Raw genomic sequence first — 16612 nt, forward strand, 5'->3', positions numbered from 1 at the left:
ACAGTTGCTGGGTGAGTACAAGGGGAACTGGCAGCTGAGAGCAGCCACCACTGGTCTCTAAGGAGGGTTTAGTTAAAGTAGAGTGCAGTCACGCAGAGACTCAGTTTTGTATAAAATTAGCTTAATGAGGAGAGGGATTCTTCCTTTTGTAGTGATCAAAGGACCAACTGGAGTAGGCTCTTTCATTAGCATTTGTTATTCTTGCTATAACACTTTCTACCCTATTGTTTCTTCATGTTTGTGTCATGCCCTTAAATACTTCAATAAACAGAATGACTAAGTTTAAGTATCTTTGTGTTCATGGCTGATGTCTCAAGGAAACCCATTATATGAACGGCGCATTTGCTTTCATGAAGGGCGGACACTAAAGACAGAAGTTCTGAAAGTGGGTTTGTCGCAAGACTCAGCGACACTTCAAGCTAATAATAGCAACACCCAAGATGATGGGCAATAATCCCAAAGAACTTGTGTCTCGGAGTGTAGCAAAACATGTAATTTCCTGTGACTGTGCAAGATGAAAGAATAAAATCTGCGTGGAATCTCTTGGCAAAGATGAAAGAATAAAGCAAAACCTGCAGCTTTTTCCTGACCAATAAGTTTTTTCCTCAGACAAAACATTCAGCTGTCCTCCCGACCCTAAGAACACATTATTTCTGCTGGATAACGAATCACCCCACACTGCTCTCACGGTCTGTGCTTGCAGTAAGGAAGCCTTCCTGCAACCAAGCCAGCAGAGATGATCAGTTCTCAAAGTAATGCTCAGGCAGAAATACAACCTGTTACTCCTGCTTCAACTTCCTCAGCAGTGAGAATTTCTCTATGGCAGATCACTCAATGTTTTTAACTCTGAGCAGGGAATTCCTATAAATGAGGAGTCCACCTGCCTTACTCATCCTAGAGGAGAGCTCTTACTGTGTAGGTACGTGTGAGGGCTTTGCATACCTGAACTTCTGGTATGTCTGCGAGAGGTAAGTGTTCATAGATGACAGATGTTCGCTCTCTCCTTCAAAGAGTTTGTTAGAAGCAGCGTGCTGAAGGACTTTTGCCACGCAACCTAGGTTCCTCCTCTGGTCAGGGTGTATCTGGCCCCCGGCTGTCATATCAATTATATCAAAACCATCAGGAGCGACAATGGCAGGGTTCATGTAGCGATAGTACAGGAGGTTGCCGACAATCTATAAGAAAAAAATTAAGAGATCTTCCCTTTGCATACAGTCATTGCATTTTACAAAACATGATCAATCATTTATACTTCTGAATTAGACCATAGGAATCAGTGCTAGAAGAACTCCCAAGACATACGCATTACCTATACAGCTAGCTGAAAGAGCCTGTGGTCTTTTATAAGATATGCCTCATACAACACCTCTGTGAACATCAGTTATGGACTTTTACAACCACATTTCAATTTGGTGCTGGCTTCAGGTCAGCTACTGCAAGGCATTGAGTTGAACACAAAGACAAATACAACTCCTCTTTCTTCTAGATTTTGCAAGGTTCAGCTCCAGAGGCTCTGAAGTGCTATGGATATCTGCCAGCATTTAATGCATTCATTGACAAGGGACTCGTTGTTTCTCATGAGGGCTGCATGCAGCCCTAAAAGACTAGAGAACAGATTTTTCAAACTGCAATTTCTGTAATGATGTTACAGTAACTTGTATTGTGCAGCCGGTGGCTTCAAATCATTCTTGATCTCAGAAACAGGCAGGAATTTTCTTTCTGCAATTTGCCTCAGCTTATGCGTAGTCACCTGCAGAACTTCCAACTTACACGTTTAAAGGCTTTCAGTTGGGTGCCTTCTGCTCCATTTGCTACTTATTTTTTATCATAGGTTGAGCAATGCCTTAATCTGTATTCCTGAAGTGATGGGCAGAAGTACCCCATAAATGCTGCTTGCAAGGATTTCCAATGCATTGTTAAAACACACAAAAGCAGAATTAATTTTTCAGCTGAGGAGTTTGAAGTCCTCTAGGCACCAGGATATATATATATATTTTTTTTTTTTTTAAAACACTGAACAGTATCTTTATGAAAACTAATGGGGAAGTCCTATTGAAATGAATACCTTGTAATTTTAGAACCATTTCATTAAACACTAATGAAAGCATCTTTATTGAGGTGCAAATAGTTCTAATTAGAGAGAGCTGTCAGTGTCTCAGCTGGCTGGAAGGCTCATGGAGCAATCCCCCTAGGCCCTCTGAAGAGGCACCATGGCTGTGGTAGGTTAGCGATGGCCAGTGTGCCGGTACCATGCTTATCACTCACACCTTACTTTTCAGTCTGTACAAACATCATTCCTACAACTTTTACAAGCACCTTAAGTAACTGTAATGTAACAATCTACTTGCAAGTCCTTTTTTAAACCCTTCTTCGTTGTATTTAAATTACAATGTTAATGCAATTCTTTTTAATACGTTGTTTTTTAATATGTCTAACAACTTGGGGGGCGGGAATGGAAGCCACAGTGTTCTCCATGAAAGGATTGCTGGTGGTAAGGACCATAGTACAACACCAAAACCCAAGATGATTCAGATAAACTCCAGCCTTCTAAGAACAGTTACTATCCAAACCAGATTGAGCACTGTCTTTCATAAGAATTGCTGAGCACCCAGTTAAGATAGCTAGGCTGTGGCAACACAGTTCCCTTCTCCTGCCCTTCCACCACCCCTTTGCAATCCAAGAAGTGCCAAATTCCTTCAGTAAATACTGGTGTTCTCAGTTCCTTAGAATGCTTAGTGTCAATAAAAATCCCCTTTGGTATTAAAGGATCAAGCTGCTGGAAGTTTGCTGTCAGAAGTCTACCTTTAATAGTTCATCTTCTGTTGCATCTGGGAATTTCTCATGGAGCGAGCTCTTCAGAACTTTGGCTATATATCTCATTCCATAACTACATGTAGAACAGATTAAAAAGGAAAAATATTGGAAAGACTTAGACAAAACACAAAACAATCATTCTAGTCAGCCAAGTTATTGGCTTTTCCCCCAGCCACTTAAAACACAAAATCAGATGATAATGGAAAATAGAAAAAGTTTCAAGTACAGGAGACATTCACGAGGCTGCTAAAGCAGAGCCAGAGAAGTGGAGAAACCACTCCCTCTACTGGGGAAGTCATTCGAGAGGCACGTATCACAAGCCATGTAATTTGAAAGGATCTCCATCGCTGAGTTTCAAGTGAAGCCTCACTGTGCACATGAACTGCAGCTTGGAGAGTCCTAACTCAGCACTTACGGCATCATATTGAGAGAAGAGAATATGGACGTGAGAACTTTGTCAGTTACTGCTCGCAAACTCTGAATCGATGATTCCAGTTTATTGACCACTTCTGTGTGTGTTAATGCTTGTTCTGTGGTTACATCATATGGTAATTTGCTGCAAAGCAAACACATATTAAACCAGGCTAAACGTATTTGAGAATAAAATAATTTTTTTTGCTTCATAAGGGCCATCAGTGAACAGAAAAAAACATCAGACAAATACCGTTGAAGTTGGCTAAGTAACAAAAGTCTCAGATGCATTAGCTTCCTTTTTTTGGAAGGGGACAGTTTAAGTGGGGGTGCACACACCATCACGTACCTTCCCTTAATTACAAAAGGGGAATCCTAATTTAAGGCATGCATCTCCATATCCCAGTCCCAGCATAGCTCCTCAAAAGCCTGGGACACTACTAACATGCTGTTACAAAACCTGGGAAAAAGGCTATAAATTATTCCATGGCATAGTCTACTACACTTGTAAAGATTAAGTAATTGACTTGTGAAGTTCATGACCAGGAAAGTGATCCCTTTGTTGTTCAGAGCAGGTTAAAGTACCTGTTTTTCAAGCACCTCTCCCCAAAAACACTCGTGCTGCAGAAAGATGGGAAGGGATGCATGGGCACAAGTGCAATTTGTCAGAGAAGGAAAGGGAGAACAGAACTGAAGGATCCCTCAGGTATTTAAACGGTACAAATACGTCCAGCTTCCTCACTCACCTGGCCTCACCGGTCTGCATTTCTAGCTGGTTTACCCATGACTTGTACACATCCACAGGACTAGTGTTGATTATGAGGGACTTGTCCTCCATGATCTCCTTCACCACCGGGGCCAGGAGCTGACGCAGAGTATTCTGTCCACGAGCACCTCGATTGAAGCTGACGACCATCTTAATGACAGTGGGGTTTCCAGTAACGATATCCTGTATCTGGTCTACCTTAGAGCTGTATCAAGAACAGAAGAGTTCTCAGACCTGACTTACGTATGCATGTATCCATGTTTTCAAAACTGACCTTTTTTAAATTATCCTATTTCTATGTTGAAACATTTATATGAAAGCCTAAGAAATAGGCTGTATAAACAACAAGATTATAGAAACTACTACCTGAATTCTATATGTGTTATAATAATGTCCCTGGAACATAGCATAGTTAATGGCAGCTAATATATACCTGATTCAGGCCAAATACCTGTTCAGCAAATACCTGTTAAGGGCATAAAATAAGATTTTATTGTTTCAGGCTGAGCCACCGCTCTGCACTTACAGAACATGCATTTACATAGAGAAAGAAAAGACTCTCTCCACCCTTAAATACTCAAGCACAAAAGCAAGAAACCCTAGTGTCTATTTTTTTCAAGCAATTTTTTCATACAAAAAAATTGTCCACCATAGAAATATTTTTTTCTGAATTGGAAATAGCTTGAGTTAACGAATAAGTTACCCTGAAAACAAATTTCTATAGTAACAAAAATATGTATACAATTTTACAGCAATTTAAAGATTAACCATCAAATTCTTTTAGGTATGAAGTATTCATTGAACTGTCTGCAACACAAATTAACTGAATTCTTCTTGTGAGTGCACATACTTTATTTCCTCTTCTAGAGCAGTTTTGAAGAGTTTGAGAAGCAGATATTCTTCTCGTTGATTGGAGGCATAGTTGTATAGAGTGAAGATGACCGTATCCATAAACTTGGTTGATTTGTTTTGTGGCATCTGGAAAATCAGCTTTGCCAGATACGTGGGATTAGTCTACAAAACAAACAAATTACTTAAATACTATTGTCCAGGACAGACTACCCCCACTTGGGTGGCAGCTCTCTCTACGTTTCCATTAACTCCAAAACCATTTATGTTGATTCCCATATATGTCACTTTTCACACTGGCTTTACTTTTTTCCAAATCCTAATGTATAAGAAACACTGAATACTGCACAATTACATATCTGAGCAGCACCAGTAAGGATTTTATTTGTAGTCTCCGAACAGTACTGCTGTGCATCAGGTCTATATATCCGATGACAATTTACCAAATGACAATGGCTATCTACCAGGAAGGCATTGCATACTACGTGCCCACTTAAGTATTAGAGGTCATCTACCCTGGGAAGATCTAAAATTCTTCTAGAAGAACTTCAGTGAGATGAGATAAAAAGAGCACAAGAATAGATGCATTATATGCTGTCAGCTGCATAGCAGACAACTTCCTTTCCACCACATATAATGCACAGTAATAGTGACAGTAATTTACATGAACAAAAAGATATCTGGAGGAAAACATTTCTCTTTGGCTTCAGTATGGACTGAAGTTATTCTCAAGAAAAACACAGCTATAGATCTTGCACTATTTAAAGACAGCAAGGATTTTCTCAATTACAGGAAATAGAAGTTGATCATAGTATTTGCTGCACACTGCATACTACTTTGGAAATCTTTTCATAATCACTACAACAATCACTAAAACAAAGCAAGGAATATATTTCCAGTTTTTCTTTAGCAATTTGCTGCCATGCTAATTTTTACATTAAGATTTACCTGTAAAAGGTAGAATAAATGTTGATAAGCCTCCAGTTTTTTTCTTCTCTCTTTACTCAAGCCTTTGATACCCTGTTTGTCAACCATAACCATCTCTTCCAGCTGACTTTTGCTCTTTTTGTTAAGTTTCTTACTGTGCAGTACCACATCCTGCAGACAGATCAAAAGTCTAGATTATATATTAACAAAAAGGCAAATTGGAAAAAATTAACATTTTCCCAGCCATGTTAAATGCAATATTCCTTCAAGGGACCTTATTAACAACTTCGTATATTTTGCTGCTCTATTCACTAACCAGTCTTTTGAACATCTTTATCTTGTCACCAGTGTGGCTTCCCAACAGTGACCATCCAGGAAACCTAATCTCATGTACAGACTCATTCATCATTTAGTTAACAATGAACAAGCTCTCAAACATGGTCAGAAGTCTACTCCATCCTACCACAGAAAAGGTGCTTAAAATCTGCCAAGCAATTACTATTGTCCACAAGTAGCAAAACAAACAGTGACATTCAGTAGCAAAGTAACATTACCACTCAGGACAACAGAACAACCTCTACCACAAGGTATTTTGACAAGATTACTTAAGACACACAAAAGAATTGCTTAATTTATCAGGAGTATTTTAACTAATTGCGGGTGACCGAGCACTGGGACAGGTTGCTCCGAGAGGCTGTGGAGTCTCCACGCTTGGAGATATCCAGAAACTGTCTGGACGTGGTCCTGGGCAACCTGCTCTGGGTGGCACTGCTTGGGCAGGGGGGTTGGACCAGATGACCTCCAGAGGTCCCTTCCAGCCTCAACCATGGTGTAATTGTGTAATCCTGAGCTCCTTCAACACACAGAAGTGCTCAGTGCATGCTACCAGGGGAGCCTGAACAGAGCCTGCTGACCTGAAGAGTGATTCTGTTTTTCACCAGCAGTCCAATCTTTATATCCATTAAGTTCAAGTCCTTCTCCAGCTGTTGATTGGATCGAATTTTTGTAACCACTTCTTCCCTTAATCTTGTTACTTCTAGTTCTTCTTGAAAGTCTAAGTCACTTTGGTCCAAGAGGTAGGCAAATTTGCGCAGGACAGTCAAGGGTGGATTTTCAGCACCAACTATAGTTGAAGTAAATAGGCTTGTTAGTTGACATAATACTGAACACTCCTAAAACCCTCAGGAAAGTGATCACTGTGCAGAAAATTTTGGAACTGCAGAGAGAAGTTTATGCCAGTTAGAGCAATATTTTTGTCATACTGTGTAAGTACAGCTACCCAAAATACTTTCAGCTGTAAAACAATTTGTTTACAAACACTTGCACCTTCTTTTGAAGGGAAATAGGAAACTGAGAAATCCTGGGTGAAAGTTTTAGAAAAAAAAGACTGAACACAGTAACATACTTCTCCCCAAATATACAACATTCAACTGTTACCACTTACTTAGTGTTCTGTAGTCCTCCCTGGCTTTGTTTGCTCTGAGAAATGCTTGTATCTTCACAATTTCATCATTCTGGAAGGGACCAGGATTAGGAAAAAGAATCTAGTTATGACACATTTCTGCTCAGAAACACACTGCAGAACCTGCACCCTCTTTCCTGAGATTCCCCAAACTGCCCATGCAGTCATGTTACCCTATTTTAATGCTTCATGTTCAAAATGGGGAAAAAGGACTTACATGATCCTTGAAGTATTGCAGCCGCTTCCTGTAAGCTCTCTTTGCTAGCCACATTTTGACCCATGACTGAATCTGAAAATTAAGTAAAACTTCACAGACACTGCACAAACTGTTTTGTGTGTTTGTGTTAAACTCGCTTCTGACAGTCCTCTTCTGCAGGCATGCTGTTCTCACATGCTCGGTGCCATAGATGACTGTACCACTGGGCTTCTACAGTCCAGTGACCAGATTAATGGGCTTTGACTCAAATAGCAAGTTGTGTTCAAGGCTCTACCACCCATGTGTAGCACTATCTTTGGCAGTAATTTCTACTTTCAAGTCTCAGCTCTCAGTTGTAAACCAGTCTCCTTCAGACATAGGAGATCAATATCCCATCTGTGATCTACGATCTAGTCATGACATAGTATCCCGTTAGCATCTCAGAAAAGTGAACGCTTTTCAGACAGATAAATTTGACAGCTTTTAATGAAATGATAACACACCGTCAGCTCAAATATTTTTTAGTTTAGTATTATGGAAAGAGGGAAGGGTGAGGAAATCTCTATTATGAGCCACTCAAGTTCGGCAAAGCCTGACAGAAGTCAAACGCAGAGCTTTCAAGAAGCAATTTACTTAAGCTGTCAATTAAACAACTTCCAACACCATGCAAATTTCTGGAGCACAGATCCCTCCAGTTTGTCTTCCTGGTCTCTGATTCTCAGGTGGTGGAGGACCAAGGCAAGGGTTAAAGCATACTCAGGCCCCAAAACACAGTGGGATCTTACCTTAACAACAGCAGCAGCATTGCCTTGAAGCACCTTTAATCTGTCAACATAGCTTTTCCTTTGTTTGAATCCTTTCCAGAAAGCCTATTTCATAAAAGGCAGGAGACCATTTATTAAAATTCTACATATATGCACTAAAATCATTAACAGTGTTTATCTTGTACAGAAAAACTGCCATTGTGGTAAAAAGATAATTAAGGTGTAAGTAAGCTTGCCTCTATATTTTTAAGGTGCTCTGATACATTTCATATTAATTTTGGCCAGTCTCAGCACAAACACTTTGTTGTCCAATGCCATTTCCTTCCCTCCCCTGAAGCCATCCTTACTCTTATCACCAGTACGCCCACATCCTTTATCATCCCAGTCACTGGCTTCATCCCACACAGGGAAGACTCTGCCAGCTCTTGCGCATTACATGCAAAAGCTGTCCCCTACCTAGCTGGACCCCCATGGTTCTTGGCCTGGCCTCTTTCCCAAGTCTCTTCAGGATCATCTTGTACCACAGATAACCTCCCAGTTCCCTCACTTGGCTCTCCCTTTCCTAGCTCAGAAGCAAAATCTTGGCAAGGAACCCAACAACAGGGCTAACATAGATACTCTCACTGCCTTTACTGTATTTTGCCTTTCATCTCTATCCAGCCAGTCACACCAGCCTTGTCCTCTATTTGTTGTCCTTTGGCAAGTCATTTCTATTTTAATGCCCGAGAAAACTGTCAGAGAACAACTTTATTTACCTACATTTTTCCATATTTTTGAGCCTGTTCACAGACCCTGAACTCTTCAAAGGACAGTATGGTCCTTTACTGGGCTCAGACACCACACCAGAAAGTGAAAAGCCAATCCCCATGACAGCTGCTAGTGGTAAAGGTATTTATCATAATGAATTGTTAAATTAAGTTACTATAGATAAAAAAAAAAAAAAATCAGTTGTGTATTGTTCTATAATTGGGGGGGTGTTGACTGATTGTTTTTCAAGACTGGAATAAATTTATTCTAAGAGGAGGTGGCTATTTCACCATTTAAAACCAGTGTGCATGCATTTTTCAGTGTTCACACCCTCAACAGAAAGTTTCCTTTATACTCCTTTTGGAGTTCAGCAAGCTGAAGACATCCAAGAAATACTGCCAGAGCCCAAGAACACCAGGGCGGCTGCCACTCCCTACCCAGCTATGGCTTAATAGAGCAGAGGTAAACCACTTCCAAGTGGGGATAGTCTAGAAAGGAATGTATTTCTTAAGTCATGCTTTGCCAAGAAATTTTTGCTTCAATACTCAACAAATCTTCTAATCTTGTACTGTGCATAGTTAGGTGTACCATGCAAAACCTGAGCACCTCAGAATAAAGCCAGGGCTATGTATTTCTGAGCTTCTCCTACTGAAGTAACTTAGACTGCAGGTGGATATGATCCATTCTTTTAAAACTGGATATTTGCTATTTAAAAACACAAGTACTCCAATGAGGACAAGAATATATTTGCAGACGTAGAAGTTTGAACTGCTGCTAAGGAAAACAGGGAGACAGACCAATCTGAGAATTTTATCAGCAGTAGTAATCAGCCACATCACCTGTCACATGCAGAAAGTTGCCCAAGCCATGTTACCTTCTTGTTCTAGAACTATACCTGTATTTTGATGGCAGATGGTTCCTGGTTTTGAAGGTATGCTTTTCTCTCCTGATAATTTTTTCTGACTAAGAATCCCCTTGCTCGGGCTTGCAGCTGAACAATCAGATTTTCATTAGCAAGCCAGAGCTGCTTTCGATTGTAATCTGCTGTAACTTGCCCAACAATGCTCTGTTAAGAGATCATGGAAAAAAAAAATCATTTAAAGGCAAAAAGACTCAAGCCAAAATCATCCTGTAATTTGGTCTGTATTCTCTCCATTGTCTGTACAGCTTACGTTCATCTTATCCAAGCCTCTCTGATTTACCCCTAGATTTTAATCAGTGTGAAGGAACAGCTACTTTGCTACCACTGAATTTTATATGAAGGGTAACTGAACTCAGAATCACAGAATCGTATAGGTTGGAAGAGACCTTTAGGATCATCAAGTCCAACCGTAAACCTAACACTGCCAAGACCACCACTACACCATGTCCCTAAGCACCTCATCCAAACGTCTTTTAAACACCTCCAGGGATGGCGACTCAACCACTTCCCTGGGCAGCCTGTTCCAATGCTTGATAACCCTTTCAGTGAAGTAAAATTTCCCAATATCCAGTCTAAACCTCCCCTGGTGCAACTTGAGGCCATTTCCTCTTGTCCTATCACTTGTTACCTGGGAGAAGAGACCGACCCCCACCTCTCTACAACCTCCTTTCAGGCAGTTGTAGAGAGCGATAAGGTTCCCCCTCAGCCTCCTTTTCTCCAGGCTAAACAGTCCCAGCTCCCTCAGCCGCTCCTCATAAGACTTCTGCTCCAGACCCTTCACCAGCTTTGTTGCCCTTCTCGGGACATGCTCCAGCAACTCCTTTCAAGCCTCAGTTATTCAGCTGGATATGCTATTTTGAGAGAGTTTTTTTATACTTTAGGAGAGTTCTGCTTTCCTAATACTTACAAGTTTTTTTGTACAAGTCAGACATCTAGAAATACTAACTGAATCAGGGATCTCTCTATAGAGAAGCATGCTCAAGTATTGCTGCAGTCTGAATTTCAGAAGGACCTACACTGTGACTTGAGCTGTTTGTGCAGCAGAGTAAACCTGTAGCCTAGATGGGCTGCATCAGAATAAAAACCACCCAAATTGCATAGAAGCTTGTGTGGTCTACTTTGTTCTAAGTTATATTTCATGCTAATGCTAAACCTCTACAGTAAAGGAGTTTAAGTATGACAACTCATCCTCTTGAACTTGGAGATACAAGAATGCTGTCAGATTATTAGAATGAAATTCCTTGTCATAGGCCAATGCAAAGTCCATAAAACATAAAAGGATATGAAAGCAATCAGACTTTCCTCCATCGATGTCTGCTGGTGGCCATTAAAAGGAATGCTGTAACTTCCAGTTAGGAAGTCCCTGATCATTGTCAGACATCAGACAGGAGGCTGTGCTACCACTGTCTGCTTAGACTTAAGTTGCTACTATTGTCAGAAGCAGATAATGATCTTCATCAAGTGATCAAGAAGATCACTTCTAAAGTGATCTTCAGTCTCACCCAGCACAGCCTCTTCCCTTGATATTACCATGCCTTGCTCTCTCTCAAATGTTTATGCTGCATTTGCAATGAAAGCAAACATTTCAGCCACCTACCTGGATTTCTTCACCAGTTAACCATGAAGTTTTTGGTAAAACTCCTTCAGGGGCAGCACAAGTACCTTCCTCAGTTTCCACATTATAATAGTAATCATATATGTTTTTCATTACAAGTTTAATCCATGGACTTTCATTAGAATCTAAAAGCAATACATACCATTAGTACACATTTGTGCCCTGTTACACTGATAAATTACAGCTCTCCCTACCCCTTTCCCATCTCTACATTTGCTACAAAGCCATTTTACATGCAAAGTCACTATGTGTCTTGGGCCAGTTTGTAGTAAGGATGTTTTCAAAATATCCTGTTAGGTGGATCAGGATCATTCTTCTAGAACGAAACATGTATGAGGTTAGTACAGATCCACTGCCAGCTTCTCCAAACCCCAACATGCCAAGTTAGTGCTTGCTCCTGAAACAGTGTGTGCTATGTCTTCCATCATCACTCACATAAGTGGAACTGAGACCATGTTTGTAAAAAAATCTTGTTCTTGTCTTCTGGCCAAATGCTGGCCTTATTGACACTTAGCTCACACAGGACACTTCCTATATCCACATCATTGTCTTGTTTAGTGCTTTGGTAAACAAGGCTGTATCCTGACAGGCAGGAAAAGCCTCATTTCCTCATGGACAAAAGGCCCCAAGGTAAAGCTGATAAGGTCATTTGTGCAAAATGCCCTCTCAGAAATCATGCTGCAGGATGAAACGTGCCCATCTACTGTATGAAAGTGTACTACATTGATGGTAACTTTTTTTTTTAATTCTTAGCTAATCTTGGCTGCATTAGCTATGACCAGCTTGCAGCTCTAACATGACAAAACATCCCGTTGTCTTGCTATGGGCAGATTCTAGCCCCGGCTTTTGCTGATACCTGCTGCTCTGGCAATGCACAGGGACCATAAATGGGCCATGGACAATCTGGCAGAGCTTGTCTTGATCTTTGACAGTAACCTGTAAGGCTGAAGTGTGCAGCCTAACCCTTCTCTTCATCTGCTAACAGGAAAAAAAAAAAAATCAGAGAGTAATATGGTTTTCTGAGAGGATGGACTAGTCTATTGACAGTCACTATTGACAGTGCCATAAATTCACTCAGAGGCTTGTTTGAGACTCTAGGAAGTCTTAGCTAGACTCTGGAAATAGCTAGACTTCTTTCTCAGCATGTACTGTAGTCTAGATGATGTGTGCAACAGTTCAGCATCATGTAAAAAGCACTTGGGCAAATATAACATTTCTCAAAAGATTTAAAACCAGCAACTGTCTTCCTCAGTTTACCGTGATTTTAGGTAAGCCTTCTGTGCTAGTTTTCTAGGTGCCTCAGTGATACCGACACGTGGAACTGTCCTATTCAGGAGGGTTTCTACCTTCTCTAGTTTTCAGGTTCTTGGCTTCGGAGAGGTTCCTGAAGTAGGTTTCAGCACACTCAGGAATGACTCGTAATCCAAACTTGGACTGCAGTATCATCACAACTGGCTGTGAATCACCCTTCTCCAAGCTCTTGTTAATCATTGACGTTCCAACAGCCACTAAGGTAAAATAATGACATAGAAAATTAAGTGGTTTATACTCTATGTACCCACAACTCTAGCCTCCAGCAACTTTGATAAAGGACTTCTAAGGCTGGCACACACAGACAGCATGACATACACAGCAGTTCAGTGCTTCACCCATTTGCAGCCTCCTTCATGCTTGTAAGGACAAGTATTTCAGAGAATAGCAAGCTTGTTAGATAGAAAACGTGCACTCCGCCCAGGCTGGGATGCAGCCACAGCACAACTGAGAGCAGTCCGAGGGCATAGCTGCTCCCCCACCAAGTGACACACCAGATGACACCAGAGCAGGGGTGGAGCATGGCAGGTGCCCCTGCACTCAGCCTGCCCTGACAGACAGGCCATCATCTGCTGATTACTTGGGAGCCTTCTAGGGATGCATGAAGTCATTAGGTTGGAAGCTGTAAACCTTAACGTTCACTTTTACTGTACAAAATGGGAGTAAACACTGATTCCCTTGAGCAAAGTCTTGCAACATGAACAACATCCTGGTCAGGATCCTGAAGTGACCCTTTCTTGTCCTCACCCCCTGGGGGCTTGTTTAAAGCTGATGCAACAAATTCATGCCATTGAGTTTGCCAGAAATGCAGCTTTTGCTTTCAGGGCACATAAAAGTGCCCTGAGAGGTGATGCTGTGAAGCATGTTCAAACTTTGAGGTTATATGACATTACCCATACTCTGACTCAGGACTTCCTAAGTGTCCTTTGCTTTGTGCAGGTCCCACCATCACTGAAGGAGCTGATACCACCACACCTGACAGCATGTAGCAGCACACGCCACTTCCAAGTGCCGTACACAGTAGAATTATATGCTGCTTTAGAAACTGCTGCTCTGGTCTTTAATGGTGTTCTTCACATCTAAATTCAAGATCCATGCACAGAGGAACAAGTGAATGGACATACGGCTAGAACATGTACATTATATACTGGCTTAAGTGAACCTGGCTACATTTGCATCCCACAGCTGCGCTTCACGCTGCAACACCAAACACTTTTCCTTACCTTGTGTATATCCAGATCAATACAAAAAAGGTCCCTTTCCATACTCAGTGCTCTGCCTACACAGAGCTAACCCAAAAGGTGCCGAGTGTCAGGAGCCTACATACAGGAGGCGCAGCATGAGACTGAGCTGTCAGGAGAGCGTTTCAGCAAGAGAAACAGTTTTTCTTTGTGGTTAGTTTGACTAAGGTGGAATGGGTAGCTTTGGCTAGACAGCAACAGATCAATCTCCAAATACATTGGCAGCCAGCTGAGAAACAAAGTGAACACACACCACCACCGTCTGGATTTCTACCAGATAGCATCCTGCTATTTTTCTGCGCTTCGAAACAAACCCCTGCCAAACACGCACGTGCTCCCCACGAGACTGGAGATGACTTTGTACTATGGCTGCGGTACTGTGATGCCCCGGCATCCAGCCTCAGCAGCAAGGAAGCAGGAAAAACTGGGAAGCCACACATTACCAGCTTGCTGCTGCTGGCCCAGGTGGCTCTGGGGGCTCAGCCCTGCTCATATACAGTCCCATATGCCTCGTCAACGCTGGTCACCAGTATTTGAATGCTTTTCTGCCTCCTTTTCATCCTATAGTTACTGGCGCTGGAAGCTATCGTTATAAGGACAAAAGAGCACACAACCTAGCTAAGAGTTGTTTCTGTAGGTCCCCTGCTGCCTGGCTTTTTCTCATCTTTTAGTTAATTATGCCTTTATTTTTGAAGGAAAATGTAAGAAAAATGTTTAGTAGGGAAAAAACCCAATTCAACAGGAATTATTCCTTTCCATTGAAGTATTAGCAATTAATACTGCGGCTGTTGCTCTAAAGAAGGGCCATGCGAACCCTATAAAATTATAAGCTAAATGGAGCTTAGCCATCCCCAGCTGCAGGAGAACTTTGGGCTCCAGTCTGCTCCTGCAGCCATTGGGATGCCAGTACCAGGTCAACACTGTGAAGGGCTCTTTTCCGCACCCATCCTCCCTTCAAACAGCCATGGTGTACAAAGATGCAGCTCTCTGGTGTGATAAGGCTGAACTTCCAATAGGGCCAAAGATCAGCTTCTTCCTATAACATGGACCCTCTTATGACAGGTCCTGCTTTGACAGACCGACTCTTCCTGTGCAAGACTAAGGTCAGTATTGCTGCCTATTCCTGAAGGCTATACAGCTGATATTTGGCCAAGTTCATTTTGTCCTCCATTTAGATAAGGAGTACGATGGCTGAACTGATTCAAGTAGTGAAGCAAGGTGATGGAAACTGCACAGCAAACACCACAAAGAATTAGGAAGTGCACCAGCATTTACTGAACACATCTTCATAAATGAAGATAAAAGATACAGAGTCCTTTACTGACAGGGAAGACAGTTTGTAAAAGCCTTTTAAAATTTTAATACTGCAGTATTTAATATTTATATAAGGCTTAAAAACTAGTTTGGAAGGGATCAAGACTGTTTCAGTACAACTATCAGTACCTTCTTTTATTTTACTGCTTATTTTATTGCCATTACTGCAGCAATCTCAAAAATACACTTTGTTCTGATTGAAAAATAAATCTTTGACTGCCTTGCAAAAGTTTGAGTGGGACGTGGGGAGCAGTTTGCCTTTCAAAAATAGCTTCTCTGAGATAGATCAAAAAAAAAAGTTCATTTCCAAGCTGTGATCAGGCTGAACTTTAAGTTTAGACTATGTGAACACAACACGCTAACTTCCCGAGACAGGATGTGTTTGTTATAGGAAGTATCAGGTTCTGTGCCGTGGGGAGATTTTAAGTCTCAATTTTTAGCTACAAAACCTTAGAGCTCTTCTGAAGAATGTGCTGTGCTGACACTGCTTCCTTTCAACCCAGAGGGCAGAGTACAGGAGATTAGCAGTTATTTCCACCAGTGACTTGTTAAAACAGTTCTACTGATCATAGTTGATTGTGAAAAGCTGTGTATGTACTACAAACACAGGTTATATGAAAAGATTTTACTACAACAACTAGCTAGTGTATGGAGCAGTGGCCTATCATTAGCAACATTGTATAGTATTGGTATATGCATAATGCTGTGCTAATTTCTGCAGGCCATTTATGAGATATATTCTTAATGCTTTTAGACCAGTGGACCCAAATGAGGATGTTTTCAAGTTGCTCTTTAGCTTTAACTTACATCTGTTTATAAGCTATGCATTTCCTTCCCTTCTCTGCACTCAGATGTTTCCTCATGCCCCTGGGTGGCATTGATAGGAAGCTGGTTTTGTCCACAAAAGAAGGTATCTGCACTCCTGAGTACAAGAGCTCACTTGGGACAATGTGTGTGTGTGTGTGTGTCTGACCCCATCTCAGAAAACACAAGTCAGGTGCTTTTCACTACAGATGCGTGACCTACGAAAATACTTCAAGTGTCTTCATTGTATCTGACTGGTTACATTAAGACTGTATTAATTGATTAAATCAATTCTAACACTAAATGCAATGTTTCTGTAGCAGGGATGGAAGATTTTGCAATAGCTAGCTGTGTGTGTTTTCTTCCACCCACAGCTTCCCAAGCACTAACTACTGACATAGCCTGCCTATAAGTAAACAGGCTGCCACGCTGCACTAACGAAGGCTGAATGCAGCGCTGCAGGAATGCG

General features: G+C 41.4%; 1 protein-coding gene across 3 annotated transcripts in view; it reads right to left on the reverse strand.

Moving 5' to 3' along the window:
• The window catches only part of IQGAP2 (IQ motif containing GTPase activating protein 2), a 129959-nt gene that overhangs the window by 15239 nt on the left and 98108 nt on the right, over positions 1 to 16612 (reverse strand). For all 3 annotated transcript variants that reach the window (XM_075526980.1, XM_075526979.1, XM_075526978.1), the window contains 13 exons: positions 12820 to 12981; positions 11456 to 11598; positions 9832 to 10002; positions 8211 to 8294; positions 7447 to 7518; positions 7212 to 7281; positions 6682 to 6890; positions 5789 to 5938; positions 4842 to 5005; positions 3972 to 4196; positions 3230 to 3370; positions 2803 to 2887; positions 943 to 1175 (listed from right to left, as the gene is read on the reverse strand). In XM_075526980.1, the coding sequence (XP_075383095.1) occupies positions 943 to 1175; positions 2803 to 2887; positions 3230 to 3370; positions 3972 to 4196; positions 4842 to 5005; positions 5789 to 5938; positions 6682 to 6890; positions 7212 to 7281; positions 7447 to 7518; positions 8211 to 8294; positions 9832 to 10002; positions 11456 to 11598; positions 12820 to 12981 (1909 nt within the window). The remainder of the gene's footprint in view (positions 1 to 942; positions 1176 to 2802; positions 2888 to 3229; positions 3371 to 3971; positions 4197 to 4841; positions 5006 to 5788; positions 5939 to 6681; positions 6891 to 7211; positions 7282 to 7446; positions 7519 to 8210; positions 8295 to 9831; positions 10003 to 11455; positions 11599 to 12819; positions 12982 to 16612) is intronic.

The sequence above is a fragment of the Mycteria americana genome, chromosome Z (genome assembly GCF_035582795.1).
Source record: "Mycteria americana isolate JAX WOST 10 ecotype Jacksonville Zoo and Gardens chromosome Z, USCA_MyAme_1.0, whole genome shotgun sequence".
Classification (NCBI taxonomy): Eukaryota; Metazoa; Chordata; class Aves; order Ciconiiformes; family Ciconiidae; genus Mycteria; species Mycteria americana.